At 46.5% G+C, this 18,648-nt stretch overlaps 1 protein-coding gene across 2 annotated transcripts in view; it reads right to left on the bottom strand.

Moving 5' to 3' along the window:
- Nucleotides 1-18,648, bottom strand: part of LOC138569399 (hexosaminidase D-like) — a 644,991-nt gene that overhangs the window by 250,478 nt on the left and 375,865 nt on the right. For both annotated transcript variants that reach the window (XM_069647343.1, XM_069647344.1), the window contains one exon: nucleotides 11,410-11,698. In XM_069647343.1, the coding sequence (XP_069503444.1) occupies nucleotides 11,410-11,698 (289 nt within the window). The remainder of the gene's footprint in view (nucleotides 1-11,409; nucleotides 11,699-18,648) is intronic.

The following is an 18,648-nucleotide window of genomic DNA, read 5'->3' on the forward strand; positions in this document are numbered from 1 at the left end:
GTCAATATATAGAACGATACAAACATCAACTAGCTCTCGAAGGACATTGTTCATAAAATATTGAAATGCTGCCGGGGCGTTACAAAGCCCAAAGGGCTACACTTGATATTCGAATAGCCCGTACTTAGTGCGGAAGGCGTCTTCCATTCGTCCCCCTTTTTGACTGGTATGAGATGCTACGCCCCTCTGAGATCCAAGTTAGTGTAAATTCGAGCATCCTTTACCTGGTGCGGCAGTTCTGGGATTAGAGGCAGGGGTACCGTTTTTTTACGGTTACTTGGTTTAATGTGCGGTAGTCGATACAAGTTCTTAGATCTCATTCCTTTTTAGGGACGAAGAATAAGGGCGAGGCCGCCGCGGACTTGGACGGGCGAATGAAGCCGTTAGCCAGGTATTGATCTAAGTATTGTTTTAGATGAAGATTCTCGGGTTCGTGAGGGCGTAAATTCTACTGCATGGAATCTGAGTGCCAGATATAAGGTCGATCTGGCAATCATATGGTCTATGGAGTGGTAAAGTATTGGCTTGGTCCTTCTGGAAAACATCCTGAAAATCCTGGTATTCCTGGGGTAGCAGATTTGTCGGACTCATGACTGTTGCGATTTTCTTGGTCAGGTATTCTTCTGGATAGCAAGTATGAGCACATTCTGAGAAGGTCAACCTCTTATCACGCCAGTCTATGCAAGGATTATGTGTTACTAACCATGGTATCCCCAGAATTATTTGGAATTTTGGGCCTTGATTAAGTTGAACACAATGGTTTCTCGATGCCCGTCTTGGCACAACAGTATCATCTCCGTTGTTGAGTGTGTTACAGGACCAGAAGAGATCTCTGTTCCGTCGACGGTGGTGACCAAATCAGTTGTTGCCTTTTCGCAAAGATGAAGACTCATCCTTGAAGCCAATTCTAGATCCATATAGTTACCTATGGCTCCGCTGTCGATGTAAGCTCTGATTGCATGCATACGAGACGGTTGCTGGTGACTAATGAGGATCATTGGTAAGGCTAGGTGCGAGGTCTGGAAGTTCTTCTCGCTCGACAAGCAGACCTCTACGCTTGTCGTGCAGAGTAGTTTTCCGGCTCTGGTTCGGCACTTACCTTATCGGCGACCCCGACTGCCTTCTTGGGTGGTTTCACTGGACAGTCTCAAAGAAAATGGCCGGCTGTTCCGCAATATAAGCACAATTGTTGTTGTCTTCTCTTTACCTTCTCGGTTTTAGATCGTGGCTCCCCAACTCTTCCAATTTGCATGGGTTCGGACATGTCTGTGGTTTTGGAGGTGTTGTCTCTCGGACGTACAAACACCCGATTCTCTAATCTAGCTCGGTCAGCCTTCCGGTTCTACAGTCTGTGGTCCAGTTGTACCACCAAGTCAATGTATTCCGCACAGTCTCGGGGTGGGTTGACCACTTGAGCCAAGACGTCTTAATTCGCAGCTCAACCCATGATGAAATAACGTAGTTCTTTTGTCTTCAGGCCAACTGGTTTCCACCACTAATCTGTTGAAGGTTGCAATATATGTTAACAGATCCTGGTTCCCTTGGCGAAGAGACAGCAGTTCGTTATCTAAAGCTGGGCCTTAGGAGTGTCGGGCGAACAGCTTCTCCATATTCGGCTGAAACCCCTGGAAATCCCGGAGAAGGGGATCTTCTTGATTAACCAGTGGTATAAACCAGTCTGCAGCACTGCCACTGAGGTATGAAAGTACAAAGGCTACCTTTGATTGATCGATCGGAAAGGCCCCAGGCCTACATAGGAAGTGTAGGCGGCACTGGTTCATAAAAACCGCAAACTGTTTAGGGTCTCCCGCAAAGCGTTCTGGTGGAGCCAAAGGTATAGCTCCCGGAAGGACCACCTACACTGGATTACTTGACTGAGTTGGCACTGATGCCCCCATTCTGGGTAACGGTGTGTGGCCAGCCTGGGATTGAAGTAATTGTCTGGCTAGGTCATCAGTACGTTCTTTTGCCACTATCAGTTCTCTTCTTAGACCGTTGGTTTCTTGTCGAGCTGAATGCACCTCTGATCCGAGTTTCCCCAAAAGCTGGGCTAATTGGTCAGTCCCTGAGGTTTCCATGGAGCCCAGGTAGAGGTTTGTGTGAAGGCTTTGCGTTCTGTTACGCTCACCTGGTCTCCACAGGGGTGCCAAACGAAGCTGGACGGTAACTGTCTCCACCAGTGTCACACGTAGCAGAGTGATGAATGGCTCCACGTGCCCCCTCTGTTTTGTTCTTCTGTCACGAAAGAGAATTTGCCTAAAATGTTGAAATGAAATGTTAACTAGCCGTAAGGAGGAGGACCGACTCCCACCTCCCGTGATCTCCTTGTGCACCCCTCTGTGATCTCCTTATGCACCCCTCTGCTATGTCTCACCCTAGTGCTATGAATGGCGGACTCTCCATCCTGCGACTGTATGCAGGGGTGCATAGCAATTCAAGGATCTTGTTACTTCACTGATCCTGAAGAGTTCCAGACAACTATGACTCAGTGGGTAAGTCTTTATACCAATGCTCCCTGGTATGGATTGCTTTGGAGTTCAAGTTGCCAAAAGTTCACTCCTGTGCCTCTACTTTTCAGGTTCCCCTTTGGTGCACCTAATGAAGCGTGACTCCTCTCCGAAAATGGTGAGCAGAATTCCAAGGTGAGTTTCCATGCTAGCGTGATGCGCGATAATGTCTTAACATACAGTATTGTTCTTCTGAGCAACTAACCAGCTGTTCTTGTTCTATTCTGCAGGTGCGGCGCCTCCGGAGCAGCGATTGCGTGATGGTGTCTCGAGGGACTGCAAGCAAGTGCAGCCTTCAGGAGAGTATTAGCGCTGCATAAGATTTAAACGTCTTCAATGAAACCTTTTCCCCTTGCGCAGCTAACCTGATGCCTTCTTTTCTGTTCGGCAGGTTCGGCAGCTCCGGAGCAGCGATCGCGTGGTGGAGCCTCGATGGATCGCAAGAGTGAGCAGCCTTCTGGTGAGTATTAGCGCTGCGCAGTGCTGCAATGTCTTTAACGTGGTCCTTTGCTCTGTGCGGCTAACCTGGTGTTTTCCTTTTCAGCTCAGCAGATGCAAAGACTCCAGAGCGATCGAGATGGAGCGTCCGGTATAGCTTTTTTCTATAGCGAAGGCTGCTGCTGCGAGAGCTTGTTTGCATGCGAAGTGGCCCTGCATTACTGAGTCTAGAGTGCCGCTGTAGCAGGCCAATGGCTTGTGGCCTAATGATGTCTTTTGTGTTAGAACTGCTGTCATTAAGATGCCATTACAATGTGAAAATAGGTAGAACTCCCGGTCATAATCCGGTTCGCTAAAACTGGTGCATGCGCGATAAGGTCTTTTAATTTGAAATACTGCGTCATCATTTCTTGTGTCCATTTTAAGGGAACAATGTGCTTTTGTGCTTCTTTTAAGGCCTGTAACAGTGGGCACGTGTATGCTGCATAGTCAAGTATCTATGCGCGGCAGTAATTGCAAATACTGAGAAATGTTTGCATGTCTTTAACTGTCTTTCGTGTTTTCAGGTGGCGTATTGTTGCTGCCCTGTCTGGTATGATTCTTTTGCCATTGGCCTAGGTAGAACACCTCGGCTAAGCAATATTGCAGCTTACCTTTGTCCATCTTGTATCCTTTCGTGGCTAGTAAATTTAACAATGATATTGAATCAGCCCTGCACTGTTGTTCACTTTTGCTGCAGATGAGCAGGTCATCCACATACTGGATTATTGTGCTCTCTACGTCCACATTACCAAGATCTTCATGCAATATTCTATTACAAATGCTGGGGCTCTCACAGTACCCCTGTGGCAATCTGCAATGCTCATATGTGTTGCCCCCCAATGTGAATGCTGTGAGATACTGACAACTCTGGGCAAGTGGCACTGAGAAGAAGGCATTCTTCAAATCCACCACCATGAAACAGGTAGCATCTTTAGGTATGCTACATAAAATGATGCAGGATTTGGCACTAGAGGGAATTCTTTCTGTATGACATCATTAAGTGGGCGTAGGTCCTGGATCATCCCCCAAGCCCCGTCCCTTGTTTTTTAATCGGATAAATCGCTGTATTACATGGTGAATTTGACAGTACTATGATGCCTTGTTGTAATAACTCATTTATTGTTTCTTTTATTCCCTCCTCTGCTTCTTTTGATAATGGGTACTGTTTTACCTTAGGTAGTATTGCACCTAGTTTCAATTTTATTTTTATGGGCGTGACCTCTTGTAATAGCCCTACGTCATGGGGGCCTGTAGTCCATAATTCTGGCACCTTTTCCATGTCTTCCTCAAATATAGTTGGTGGCACATTAACACTAGCCATGGGGGGGTTGTGTATTTCTCAGTGCTGGATCATTATGTCACACGGTACACTTATTTCCATTATTATTTCCCCATTAGTATCATTGTCAGCGAACAATTCCTAATCAGTCAAATCACGTAAAGCTAAGTTTGGGTCTATGCATAGCACTGTTCTCCATTCGCACCCATGTGTGTCCAGTCTTATCACCGCAATACGCTTGCTGGAAACTGTACCCCTCCAAATCAATAGACAAGATCGTGCCAGGTACAACCTCTGAATTTACAATTGGGCGGAAGACAAAGTCAGAAGGCACTTTCCATTCCTTGCGTGTTATCTCAGTTACCACTCTAGCAAGCACTCGTATTCCATAAATGAACATGTCCACATCTATGGGAACCCCCTTACTGCAATTTCATTAGTCATAGTGCTTATCATCAACATTGCTCTTACTGGGCATACCCCTGGAGTGGAGCACCCTATCCCCGGTTCAGTAAATGAGACTGTCATATTCAACTTACTCAGGAGGTCCCTTCCGAACAAATTCATTGGCGAGTCTTCATGATATAGTAGAGGTGCTCGCACTGTCTTTCCCTCCACCGTTATGTCAATATCTTTTGTGTAAGGAACTTTTAAAATAGCCCCAGAGAACCCTTGCGTTTCCAAATGTTTTCCTTAGAGCGGGAACCGGCCTTCCATGAGGCACGATTTTCAGCTCCCGAGTCCACCATAAAGATGAACTGTTTGTTGCCTATCCCCACCCCCACCAGTGGTTCCGCTTCTGCAAGTAGGGAAGTTGATAGCACTGGACACGCAAGCGCTTTCTGTGGGCTGTCCTAATCAGCATATGTTTCTGTGCCTGGAACAGAGAATATATTGTCTCCCACTACTGCTGCACATTTGCGGCTGTCGCAAAAATGTTAGTGTTTGCATTTCCCATTGTGTTCTGCCTTGCCATTTGTTGTTGCATGCCTCACTGCTGTGGCTGCTGTATAGGTTGCATTTGCTGTGCTCTCTGTTATGGTTCATTATAGCATTGTTCGTTCTGCTCACTCCCACCCATTGGTAACCCATATGGACTGCCTGCATGTGGGTGGCCGTATTGCTGTTCGTTTCCCATAGGAGGTTGACCATGTTAATATCCCATTGGTCGCATTCTGCACTCTCTCGAAAGATTTCTCCACCTCCCGCAATTCCAACATGACCCTTGGGGCCCTCCTCTCATCCTTTGCCCCCCAAATCCTCTATTTCCTATTCCTCTGAATCCTCTTCTCTGTCCCCTGTACCCACCTCGTCCTCTTGCAGGTCTGCTCTGCCATTGGGGACCTTCATACTGCTCCTCTCCATCCCATTGCTCCTGTCCGTTTGCGGTCCAAGGTGCTGCCATCCTCGCTGGTGCATTCCATGACCCCTCCTCTGCTTCCCCCTGCCTGTCAGTGGACGTTGCTGAATTCATTGCCGCAACCTTCACTAACTTATTCTGGACCAATTTTGCTTCATCTGCCAACCTTCTTTGTGCTATCTCTTTTTCTCTGTCTTTGATCCTCCTACAATGGTTCACAATTATGCTCTGAATATCTGGCCTGCCCTTGGCTTCTATCCCTGCTATTTTATCCAAGGCCTTCTGTACCTCCTTCGAGAGCCCTTTTTAATTATGAAGTAAAACAAGGCGGTGGATTGATCCTACGCCATGCCCGTTTCAGATCTCCACAGGTCTTGCACCCGGAGGATGAATTGCATAGCCTCTTCCTCCTCTCCCATAGTGCATTCATCACTAAATGTAAATCCGGAGTATCTGGAAAAGTTCTCTGCAGTGCATCCCAGACTTGTGCCCTTACGTTGTTAAATGACGACCCATCATGGCGGTAACAGTTCATTGTTACCCCTGGGAAGCCCGCCTTCACCCACACTCTGTCTGCTTGGTCACCAATGGCGGACACTAGTAAACTTTTTACATCCCCTATAGCTAATGGCACCACTGCTGTGTTCTTTTCGAATGCGTTTATCCACTTCCCCGCCCCACCCGAAAGTGGAGGGAGGAGTTTCAACAGGTTATTTTTGTCCATCTGTGCCCATGGTATGTAGTGTACTCTCCCTGCTCCCTTATGTATCAGCGGCATCTGTAGTTTGGCCTTACCTCCTTTCTTACTTACCATTCCCTTCTTTGTGTTACTTACTAACATGTTTGCTACTCTTTGCCTCAAACTCACTTGCCACCTTGGGAGGCTTCCCTCCTCTTGGCCAAATCAAAATGGTAGCTTCGACCCCTCCGCTGCTGCCCCATCTTTGTACTCATCTAGATCGCTCCATACTTCGACTATTTGCTCTTCTTCCTCCCTTTCTTCTCGTCCCTCTCCCCTTTGGCTGTCTGGTGTCTATGGTTGTATTATCCTTACAGGTTTGCCATTTAAATGGAAGAGGACCTCTCCTGACTGCCATTCTTGTTCTTGCCCTCTCGGTATTGGTGCTGGTGGCAGCGGGGACGGTGTAGATCCCCCTGCTACACTTGGCAGAGGTGTTAAATCGATTGCTAATTGTGGCACTTCTCCTCCCCCGGGCAACATCTGGCCCCTATCACACAATGCTCTTAGTCATGTTATTTCCATTTGGGCGTGAGCGAGTTGCCTAACTAGATCCCCAGTTAACTGCTTAATTCACTGGAGGGTCACTAGTTGGGCCGTATAGGCCTCCTGTTTCATACGGTGGCAGGGCTGTGGCAATGGCTGCCGGGGTACTTGGTGCCGGCACATACCTGGGCTCACTGTATCCCACAGCTGGCCTTGTCAATAACGGGTAAAGTTTAGTGAGGTCATTCTCTCCTGTTTTTACTGTTTGTTCATACCCTGTAGCTCCCTCTCCTCCCTCCTGGGCTATTGGTTTTTCTAGGGATGTCTCTTTACTTACCTCACGGCTAGGGTTTGCCTCCTTGAACATTCTCCATAGGTCTAATACTTCCCACCTATTGTGCAATTGTTTTCCCCGGTATTTGGCTAGCAAATGGGTTGCTACAAGATCTAACACTCTTTTCTCAAAGGACCCTCCCTCTGGCCATATTTTGGACGACCCATCTCCCTTTATTTCAGTTAGCCATTGCTCATGATATTTCTGTATTTTTTCACTATACAAAAGGAAGGTGCAGGCAAATATGCACCAACGGTGTGTTCCCCCCATGACACCTTATTTTGTATTCTTATAGGTCTTAGCTCATTTATCTGATTATAATTACACAAAACAATGTATCAAATAAACACCTTCTCTTGCCACCTTTTTTCAACCTTATTTCACTGGCATCATCATAAACACCAATAACCCTTTTTACTTACACCTTTGTGCAGGAAACACACATTATTACTGGCACTTTTCATCAAAGCTTACTTCTGAACACATAGACACACATGTACTTATCAACAGACCAGCACAATATACTTCAACAACATTGAATATGTAACATGTACTATCTTTTGTTTTAGATCACCCCTTTGATTTGTCTTAGTTCTTTACCCCTTATTCTTATCTTCTCATTCACTCCCCACCTCTGAGCCCCCTTAGGCTACCTCTTTGAAGAATCCTGCTCACATGGAAAAAGAATATTCAAAATTACTACTCCGAGCCTACTAAATATATGAGACTCCTACTTTTTTCTCTTTATTTCCACTTATTCCCTGCACTGGTCGAGACAATGCTACGCGGCGCCGCCTTCTACCCCCCTTCGGAGCTAGGATCCAGTATTCCTCTTTATCTCTTTTTTCCACAACAACCTAATGGCCATATAAAGGATAGATAAGAAAAAGCCACAGTGACACTCACACAGGCCCTAAACCCAACTTCCAGTTTTCACTTCCTCACTATTTTCATCACCCTTGTCTTTATACCCTTATTTCAAAATGTTTCCTTTTCCCCTGAGAATCTCGCAACCAGTACTTGCGTGTTCAGCCGGGTGGTCCGAGAGCCTCCGTTTATGGTCTATCCACAATCGGGTCCGCACCCCAACCAAGCCGTGACCCGCCTTGGCGAGCAGTGAGTTGGGTATTTTCAAAGATGACGGGGACCCTTGGAACCTTTCGTTTTGTGCACACACTGGTCAACCGCGCAGGCAATGGTTTTGCTGGGGGCGTCCCGGATCTCGCCGCACGGCACAGGGCCTCGGCACACCTGTTCCGATCACGTTGCAGGGGTCACCAAATGTAAAGGCTCACTCCCGGTCTTACACATGCATATCCAAAATAAATATAAAACACCCCAATGAGGAATGACACTAAGAGAACAGGTTGCAAGATTTAATTATTTAATATAGAATTGGCATCCAGAGAACTCTGCTGCCTCGAGAGCGCTCTGGCAACCATTACAGTTACATGAACATATAAAGTAAAACAGCGTCATAGATGGTGCAATTAACATAGGGTACTAAACCAGTGCAGGATTGGCTAGACAATATATATACATATAGCACAGTAGGCGCTGCTCCATCCGGATTGGTTGCTCAATGGTTGCGGGAGAGTGAACGTCACGTGATCCGGCTGCCAGCGTCCAGGAGGGGTGAGGGTTAGGGCGCGGTGAGATAGGGCGGACACTAACTAAACTAGCATGAAAAACTACCACTAGACATACAATAAACAATGATCATTAGTATACCTTTGAGTAAATCTTTGCAAACCTATAAATTGCATGCCTATAATCATAACATCATTCATTAGGACTTATATAGGGTATCGGGCTTAGGGGTCTTGGTTAGTGTGATAACCGCAGTCATGGTGCAGGCCTGTGCGCATCAAAGCAAGTATGGGGCACTCTGACATTTGTTAGTTCTAGGGTGCAATATACTGTGACAGAGGTCTGGTTTTAGTAGGGGGCACACTGGGGTGGGCTGCACAGCAGGGTCACACTTCTGGTACATTAAGAGAATACCTTAGGAGGGCACAGGGTTATAGTGGCAGTAATTTTCCAACATCAGGGGTAAGGGCATTGGCGGGTTTGTGGAGATGGATGAGCTACAAGGCATGGTTTGAGCCGGTTCACACACAGGACAGTGATCTTAGAGGAAGGGTGAGATGATACAGTGTATTTGTTTCATTTATCCCCGGCGCATCCGTGAGAAATGGACCTGTGAAGCTTTCAGACACAGTGAGAAAAGGTGGGGGCCATGAGCGTGCTGTGCGCGGCGCTGCAAAGGGGAGAGAAGCCTTTTCGTATTATCGCAGTGAGGCCTAGTCCAAAGATGGAGTCGAGGGCATACAAAATGGAAGCCAAGTGTCCTCTGCAATAGCCCCACTTATGCTAATGTTAGCATACGGGAAATGAAGGCGTCCCCTGCTATTGCACGGGAAAGTGGTTTATTTCGTGCTGAATGTACGAGGGGGGCACCCCTCACTCCCACACAATGGTCTGCAGCAAGGCTAGCAAAGTACATGAGACCGCAGGAACTTGCAATACCCGAGTGGGCAGACACCCCAAGTTATATGTTGTGATTGAGAAACAAGACACCTACCAAAGAGCCATAGGACGTTACGGAGTCCCAGTGCCAAAAAAGTGGGAGACAGAGACGTGTCTTATCAAGTAATCCTGGAGGCCTTTGAAATAAAACCTTGGAAAATTAAAATAAGAAACAGTTTTCTTTATCAAGGAGAGAGTGAAACCCATACAGAAGATAATCATGTTAACCAAGAGACTCTATACAAAGATTGTGAAGACTACACCATTATATTCTAAAGGTACCTTGAGACACAGAGTAAGTCAATTACAGAATGGGCCAGGCAGAAGCCTATACCGTGGCTATTCTGCAAGCCTGACCTTTTTTCATTAGGTATTTTCTAAAGTGGTAGGGGCAGTTAGTTGGTTAGAATTTGGACAGAAGACCTTTTACTTTGGAATCGATATGCACCCTTAGCTTTAGTTTTGCTAAGTATGTAACTTCCCTCAAAGAAATATGGCTAGGCGTCTTGTTTTTATTTAAATAAACATCTTTAACTATGACCGAATGCAGCTTGAGCAATTCATCTGGTTCACCACAGTGCCCTGCAACTAGCACTGTAACAAAACAACAGAAGATCCTGATGGGTGGAAGCAGCATAGAAGGAGCTGACCCAACCCCCTCTTGCATGTGCACAGTGCAACTCCCCTTAACTACCAGAGTCAGAGTCCAACCAGGTGATTGTTTGCTTTGAAGGAGTCGGATATGATGTGACATTTGAATGAATTAAAAGGAGCAGCAGCCTTTAACAAATGCTTGACTTGTTGTTTCACTGTCTCTACTGGGTCAAGTTGCTCTAGTTCTTTCATAGCGATTCCACTCCATGCAAAGCAATGTCTATGACTCTGTATCAGCTCAATTCCATGTAAGGTACGCTTACTATGCCTCAAGCACTAGGACCAGGAACCCCATCAAGCCCTCATTTATTGTGTACATATAGCAATGAAGTCTCAGAGGCACCTGACTATATTAGGCAATCAATTGCCCTCTGACTTCCAGAGTAATTTTTCTGTTGCCCACAATCCCCTCCAGCGACCCCAACGCATTCTCTTCTTTCAGAACACACTCGATCAAATCTATAATGAACAAAAAAACATAAACTGCCTGCAATAGCCCACAAACACCCAGGGTCATTTCCCTACTGGTAATAGTCATCTCTGCCCAAATCAGCTTCCATTAGTCTGACTCCCAAAGCCATTTCACACTCCTATTCAGGGAATTTCCCCTTTCCTTTCTCCCATTCAAATAACCACTTTGATGGACTGAGCTCCCTATATCCCACCCAGAGTCAATCATAGTCCCCAGCAGCTGACTCCTAGATCCTATTCTCTGCCCCGAAATCCCTGAACTCCGATCGCATGGTACTTGACAAGATCCCCTCTTGTCAGGCTGACAATGTGATACTGATTCCCAGAGTATTGTTCTCACCAAGGAGCCAACTCTTTAATCTCCTCAAGTACCCTCGCTCTGAACCCCTAATGCTTTGTTATTCTTCCATAAACAGAGCTCTCTGCTGCCCCCAAAAAGCTGCCTACATCCGCAGTCCTTTTTTAACTCTTTGAGCAACGTTTCTGACACTCATAATCCCAAAAGCTCCCTCCCCCATTTCCCACCTCCCACAGCAGACCCCCCCCCACACTTAGCCCTGGGTGACTGACCTGTTCAAAGTAGGAGACCTTGGGAGCTGCCCCCTTGAGATCCAGGTGAACGAGCTTCATCTGCTTCTGGCTAAAATCTTTGGCGACTGCTCGCTTAGATCCACCTGAGCTGTCGCTCATTGCCCCTGCACGCTCTTCATGTGGGGGTTCAGGGGGCAGTGCTTTCTTTGACTCATCATTTACAGTGTCAGATCCATGGGAGTTCCCCCAAAACCAATCCTGGTCTTTCTCCGGCAGGTGAGGCTGCTCTTTTTGCAGCTTGACTACTACCATCTCTGCACCTGAAGACCTTTAAGATGAAAAAGATACAACTAAAAATGTAATGCATGATTGCACACTCATCAGCCAACGTGACGATATAAGAATGTAAAAGCACATTCGATTGTAGTCAACAAGTCAATATTTTTAAGGTGGAAAACTCAGTAATGATTAAAACAAAGGATAACATAATGACAGATTGCACTTTTTTTCAAATTTGCTGCCACAGTGGATTCTGGTTTTTGTTTGGCTCTGTCTATTATTCACCATTCAACACTATACCCAACCACATTGTCATAATGAAAATGATGGCAATTGTCATGATCAAACCACGGTAAATATCATGGTGAAACCGTGGAGAAACATAGATAATCATGGTTGTTCAATCAACACAAATAACAGGACAGGAAGATGAAAAAAGGCTAATTGCATGGCCCCAATGAGCGATATGCCCTACCACTTGTTTAAATGCACTGATTATTCAAATAACTAAGCATGTGGCTGGTCCTAACCTTACAGCCTAGGTTAATTTTAACAAGCTGGAGGCCACTAAAACCTGTGTGATGTATGTAATAACATATTGTGAAAGTATTGAGAAAGAACATTATCAGCAAAGCATGTGTCGACTCACCCAATAGCAATGGAAACTAACCTACAGAGTGCATTAATATGTCTACAAATTTATTTGGAATCAACTGATTACAACTGTGAACCATTATAATGAACAAATACATAAAGTAAAAATTCAAGAATGCAACATTTATGATTTGAACCCAGGATAAAAACTGCATGGATCCTGTGATGAAGTCCTCATTCTGACCTTAAAAGTGGTGGGTGTGGTCACCAAAGGGGCCGGGAGCTTCCACAAGTTAGGGAATAATGCTAGACTCAGGGATCACATGAAGAGGGTTCCTGTGCTACCTCCTTGCTATGCCATGCGTGGGAGGCTGGGCCTTGTCCCATTGTCATGTTAGATGTTCCTGTCCATTTATGGCCGGGGTGCACAATTAGTTTTTCTGGAGGGCCAGATGTACTACATAAGTCCCATACAGTGGGCTAAACTATCCCTCTGAATGAGGGGGATGGTATGGGCGTTTGATCTACGTAACACGGTCAGTTTCTAAATCCACCATATATCGGTGCGAATTTACTTGAAAAAACAAGGTGTGCCTTTTATTAATTACATTTTTACTATAACACATGATCCATTGTCTTTTAATGCATTACCACTTTGATTTATTTGTATTATGGGAATCGTGTTTTTAAATAGCAAAACACACCTGACATACTAGAATTAGTGAGTAATTGACATTAGTGCAGGCAACACTACATCATTAATCTCATGGGACTTGGAGGGCCGTAAATAAATGTCCTGAAGGGCCGTATTTGGCCCAACGGCTGCATGTTGTGCACTACTGCTTTAAAGGGAACTGATAATGAGGGACAGTCTTGCAAAGCTGCTGGTGGCTGAACCCTCATCTCCCCTCACAAGGATTTAGAAATCATATCCAAAACCACAGGGGGAAAAGTGGAACCCAATCTAAGCCAGAAATCTGAAGCAGTTGACGACCTCACAAAGTCTCACAAAGTCTCAGCACACATATACCTTGCAGCTGTTAAGCTAAGGGAGTTCTGCAAGCAAGTGCGGCTAGGGTGTGTAACTGCAAGAAATCCTCCATCCAGGGACCTATCAAACAATCTACATACCAATTGCTTAAGGAGTTACACCGAAGTTTCCTTAGGACAGAGAAGAGGGTGGTCAACGCACTCTAAAAGAAAAAGCCTGTGGCAGAAGGAGTCAGGGGAAGGAGCTCATTTTGTGACAGCTGGTGAAGGATGGAAAAGAAACAGAAGACAGAATGCCAGCAGAGAGACCCTTTAAGCTGGGAGGCGAGTGATCCAGAAGGTTTGAGGTAAGGAAGACAAGGATAGCTGAAAGTTAGGCGTGCGAACAAGCCCCGGTGGGCTGGAAAAAGAAAGAGCAAGGCAGCTGGGTGGAGTATCCCAAGAGGTTTGGCAGAGAGAAAGAGAGGTGGGTGGAGATCAAGAAACCTTTGTGGATGGAGATTGAGAAACCTAGGAAGAAAAAACATAGGGGACTGGAGAGAGAGAGAGAGAGCAACCCTGGAGTATAGGGGGAAAATAGAAACCAAGGAGGCTAAGGGGGAGAGAGAACCCCAAGATGCTAGGGAGAGGATGACACAAGAGGATGAGAAGAGAGATACCCAAGAGGCTGTAGAGGGAGGCACTCAAGAAGTTGAAAGAAAGAAACTTGACAGTTAACTCTGGTTAAAGACGTGGCTATGGAGGTGGTGAGAGGAACCACAGAAGAGAGGGTGAAGAAGCCAGTCCTTTGTATAAAGATGCCTTGGCAATAGGTGCCTTATGGGAAGATTGGTGCTGTGTGCCCAGCAGTGTGTTTGGTGTTGCTTGAGGAAGGTGCTCCTCTGACTTACTCTGTGGATCAGTGAAGGATAACGTTTAGTCCTTCCTTTGTTTTCCTGCCTGTCTGCCTGCAGCCCACATCCAAACATCTCCGACTTCCTACATAACCACCGCGCATGCGCGCAGCACTGCGTGGTGTGCCCAGCAGTGTGTTTGGTGTTACTTGTGGAAGGTGCTCCTCTGACTTACTCCGTGGATCAGTGAAGGATAACGGTTACTCCTTCCTTTGTTTTCCTGCCTGTCTGCCTGCAGTCCGCCTCCAAACATCTCCGACTTCCTACATAACCACTGCACATGCGCGGAGCGCTGCGCGGTGTGGTGTGCCCAGCAGTGCGTTTGGTGTTCGGTGGAGCGGTGGTAGCAGTGGGAGCACTCATTGTAAGACCGGTAAAACATTTGCGGAAACGTGTTGCTCGAACGTGGTCCTTTGACTTTCATTTTATGCAATGTGCTACTTCATGACTTCTTGAATGCTGCAAGTGTAGTTCCACGCTTTTCCAATTTGTGAAGCTACGGATTTTGGATTTATTCGACCACCCCCTTGAGGTCTTATAATCATTAACTAGTTGCACGCAAGAGAGGTGCGGGATGGTTTATTCCAGTTTCGACTTCCCTAGCATATGCAAACACTGTTGACTTATTTGGACTTGATGTTGGAATTGACCTCAGGTCCTTGAGCAACGCCAATGTGGACAAGTAACCTCGCTGCCCCCAAAAAACTTTGAGCCGACCAAGTTGACGAGTGGTGTTCTAAGAAACGCTTTGAATTCTCTGAACCCTCCTTACACAGAATTCTAATTTATTGTTTATAGACTCTGTAGTGGGCAAGAGGGCTCACCGAGGCTGAGGCACACTGTGCTAGGAGGTCTCTTTGGGTCATGAGATGCAAGCAGAGTTGGTTCTTTGAACACGCATGTGCCTTTATCTGATTCAGCACACCTTATTTGTCCTGCATGCTTTGACTTAACGTTGCGCTTTGATGTTGTACGTAGATATGCAAGCACCAGAATTTCTATAAATACGGTCCACGTGTCTGAGGAATTGGCACCTTTTGTATTGAATCAGCTCTCTTGTTAAAGTGAAAGTTTAACGGCAACTTAAGTTCTTTGGTCATAGTAGAGTTGATTTAATGTTTGTTCATCCATTCCGGCCCAAAGTGGGAGTGAATCGGGGCTTCCGACCAAAGGGTGACTGTGGGCCGAGAGGCCTTTCAACCCTGTTGGGTAGCCTGCGGGTCTTGAACTGGCTAACACTTTTATTAGTAAGCGTGCAACCTTGTTCTCCTGATAGAGGGGGCTTGTGAGTGTACTTTCTCAGACCTCTGGAGTGTTCGGCACTAGTGCGCGAATTAAGAGCAGGCCCCTAGGGTGACTGCGGGCATTATGCCTTTGAACCCTGAGGGGCTGCTTGTTAGCGCACGAATGGTGCATATGCGTTTTCAAGTGCTTGTGTTAGGCACGCTAGCTGGAGGGTATCTGTGGGAGGTGTGCCCTTGAACCCTAGAGTCCAGCTATAAGAGTGTGTTTCAGAAGCCTCCCCTAGTAGGTGACTGTGGGCTTTGGCCTTTGACCCCTTGGGGGTAGGCTTCTGTTTAGCACTTCTTGATTGCTCGTATTGGCACTCCTGATAGTGGGTGACTGCGGGCCTCCGTGCCTTTCAGCCCCAAAGTGTCTAGTGAGTGCTCGAATTGATGTTCTTGACAGTGGGTGACTGTGAGCCTGTGTGCCTTTGAGCCCTTATTTAGTACTTATGCTAGGGCTGATTATCTGTTGGTGAACAAGTATTGTGTGGGTGCAAACCAGCTAGGTACATCTGAGCTGGCCGTATATGTGATATCACTCACAACTGAACAACAGGGAGACTGGGGGATAATAAGTTCTTCTGATCTATTACAGACTACCCTTTTGGTTTCGAATCCAGCTACCGGTGTTATGTCCTTGAGTCCATGTTTATATGTTATGAATTGGGAGGTTGGGGTGTTGGTGTGGGTCTTCTGAAAATTCAGAAATATTCACACTGCTCGAGGGTGATTTTTTACGTTCAAGCATAAACTGTGCACACACTTAGCGGTGAAAATCCCTGTGGTTGGGAAGCTTTGGTTGCACAAGCCACGCGGTCATACCCGCTGTTTTGAAGTAGAACATGAGTCGTGCTTTAAGAAGTGGAAACAAGGCTGGCAATTTATCTAAAGTCTCTGTTAAGAGCTCATTGAATAAGCCACTTAATAGCACCTTACCCATTCTGCCTCCCCCTAAAAGATCTCTTCTCTCGATGTCGATAGCCAATCCAGAGGTACTTTTACCTTCCGATCAGGAAGGACTACCCTGTCCATCTCCATCGCCCCTCAAGGCCCTAAGCAAGGAATCCCTGGCAATAGTACAGTGGTCTTCAAACTTTTTTGGCCTGGGCCCACCCTGAGCAAAGTTTGGGCAGGCCGGGCCCCCCCAAAAGTGCCAGATGGACAGTATGTAGAAATCGCTATGAACTTTTGCGTGCCGTCACCGCACCCTACTCCCAGTACAGACCCTGGGCTCTCCCCACCCTACTCCCACCACTATCCCAGTGCTGCCGCCCATCCTGCTCCCATCACAGTCCCATAACACACGCATACACACATCCATACACATTTAAATAAAAAATAAAATCGCCATAAACGTACCTCGCGTGGTTGCTAAAATGCCCAGCTCTAGGTTGCTCTGTCCGTATGTGCCCCAGCCAGCATTTCCAATGAGCTATGCAAGGCAGCGAAGCAAAACACCCCCAGCGTTGCATGGCTCAGTGATCATGTGCGGCTGGGGAAATTAACTGTCAAAGGCAGAGTTTCCCTTTGACAGTTCAGCCAGCCCAGGAGCACTCCCTCAGCTGGAAAAAGCATCTGAGGGAGTGCTCAGTGTTTCACGGGGCTGGCTCCTCGGCTCCTCCATAATGGATGAGGTGGCCAGTGGGTGGACACCCCCTCTCCCATTATGGATGAGCCGGCAGGCTTGGACTGGGCTATAGGGCAATAGGGCGATGACCGTACCAAAAATGCAAAATGCTAGTGTAGGCCAGTAAAAATGGGCCACTCTTTTGACCAATGTGGGCCAGTTTGAGGAGTTACTTCACTATGCAGCTAGTAGTTTTGACCATTGTTGCCGAATAAATATTCTTTAAATATCACCATTTGGTTACATTTGAACAAAAAACAACCCCTTGGGTGCTATTCAGTCTGACTAAACACTGAATATCCATTTGCAACTCCTGGCCATTTTTTCTTTTGTGCATAAGGCCGTTTTATGGCTCAGTCTGACCATGTGAGCTGCCCCTTCCCATTTCCTCCAATCTTTAAAAAAAAAAAAGATTTGCGCACAGTTTGAAGACCTCTGCAATAGTAGAACCTGAACTCAGAACTTACTTTCCTTTTCTGTGCAAGATGCCAATGCGAATGAGGGGCAGTTAGCCTGTGATAACCCCGATGTCCAAGTTGGTAATTGTGCACCGAAGGAGACCCAGGAGCGATTTGTGCACGTATCCGATACTTCTATGCTCGCCCCAGCCATTATGAGTGAGCTGGAGAAACGTGTACGCCTCTACCTGGGGCCAACCTCACCTGCATCTAGGTCTCGCCCCTTCCGGGTACAAGTACACTTTCACCTATCTGATGAACCCATCTTGAAAGATCATGAGGACATTACAACGGACTTCCCTGGCCTGGTACCACAGGTTTGGGGTGGGAGCTTGAACACTGGTCTTTGCAACATGAATGCCAGGTACTCAGAGGCTACAGGATCCTTCCTGACATCCTCACTTGGGGCCCAGGTTCCAGTAAAAGGATGGAGTTGGACATGTGGCCCCGAAAGGGAATGTAATGCCATCATCAATGCCGGAGGACTCCCACTCTGACATCTTCCAACATGACCCTTTGAACTTCCCAGTGATTTCAATAATACTGAATCTTCTTGATAAGGGTCATGAACTAACCCACTGTTCACTAAGAGAAATGCAGGGTTCGCTGGCATTTATGAAAGAAAAAATCTCCAAATTGGAGGGTTACATGTTGGCTGAGGAGCACTCGAAAACCTTTTACTTAAATCAAATTAAATTTTTTTTAGCAAGTAATGCCCTGCCTGCCAAATCAGTCACAATAATTCCCGAGGTACAGTCGCAGGGGACACCAACTGATAATGTGGCAATTAATCCCTACTTGCCTCAAAGACTGTATTCCCAAGTACTTCAAGGTACCAACACGATTTGAACAGAATATGCTAGCAATGAGTCTATCAATCTACTGGAGGTAGCGAAACCTCCATGATCGCTTGCTCCAGGTAGAACAACTGTTGTCCAACGTAGTTTCTAATTCTCAATCTAGGGAGACTCCTGAGCCTTTAGATGGTGCAATGGCTACTGACACTCGGCCAGCCTCGTCTCCAGACAGTCCCTCTACATTGACAGATATAATTGACTCACAGGCCAATACTGAGCATCAAGCCCCATTGTTAGTAAACGAGTCAGGTGCAGGAAATATGGGGCAGGAGGGAAGGCAATTTGTAAGGCTAA

The sequence above is a fragment of the Ambystoma mexicanum genome, chromosome 2q (genome assembly GCF_040938575.1).
Source record: "Ambystoma mexicanum isolate Mex_15411 chromosome 2q, UKY_AmexF1_1, whole genome shotgun sequence".
In the NCBI taxonomy this organism is placed as follows: domain Eukaryota; kingdom Metazoa; phylum Chordata; class Amphibia; order Caudata; family Ambystomatidae; genus Ambystoma; species Ambystoma mexicanum.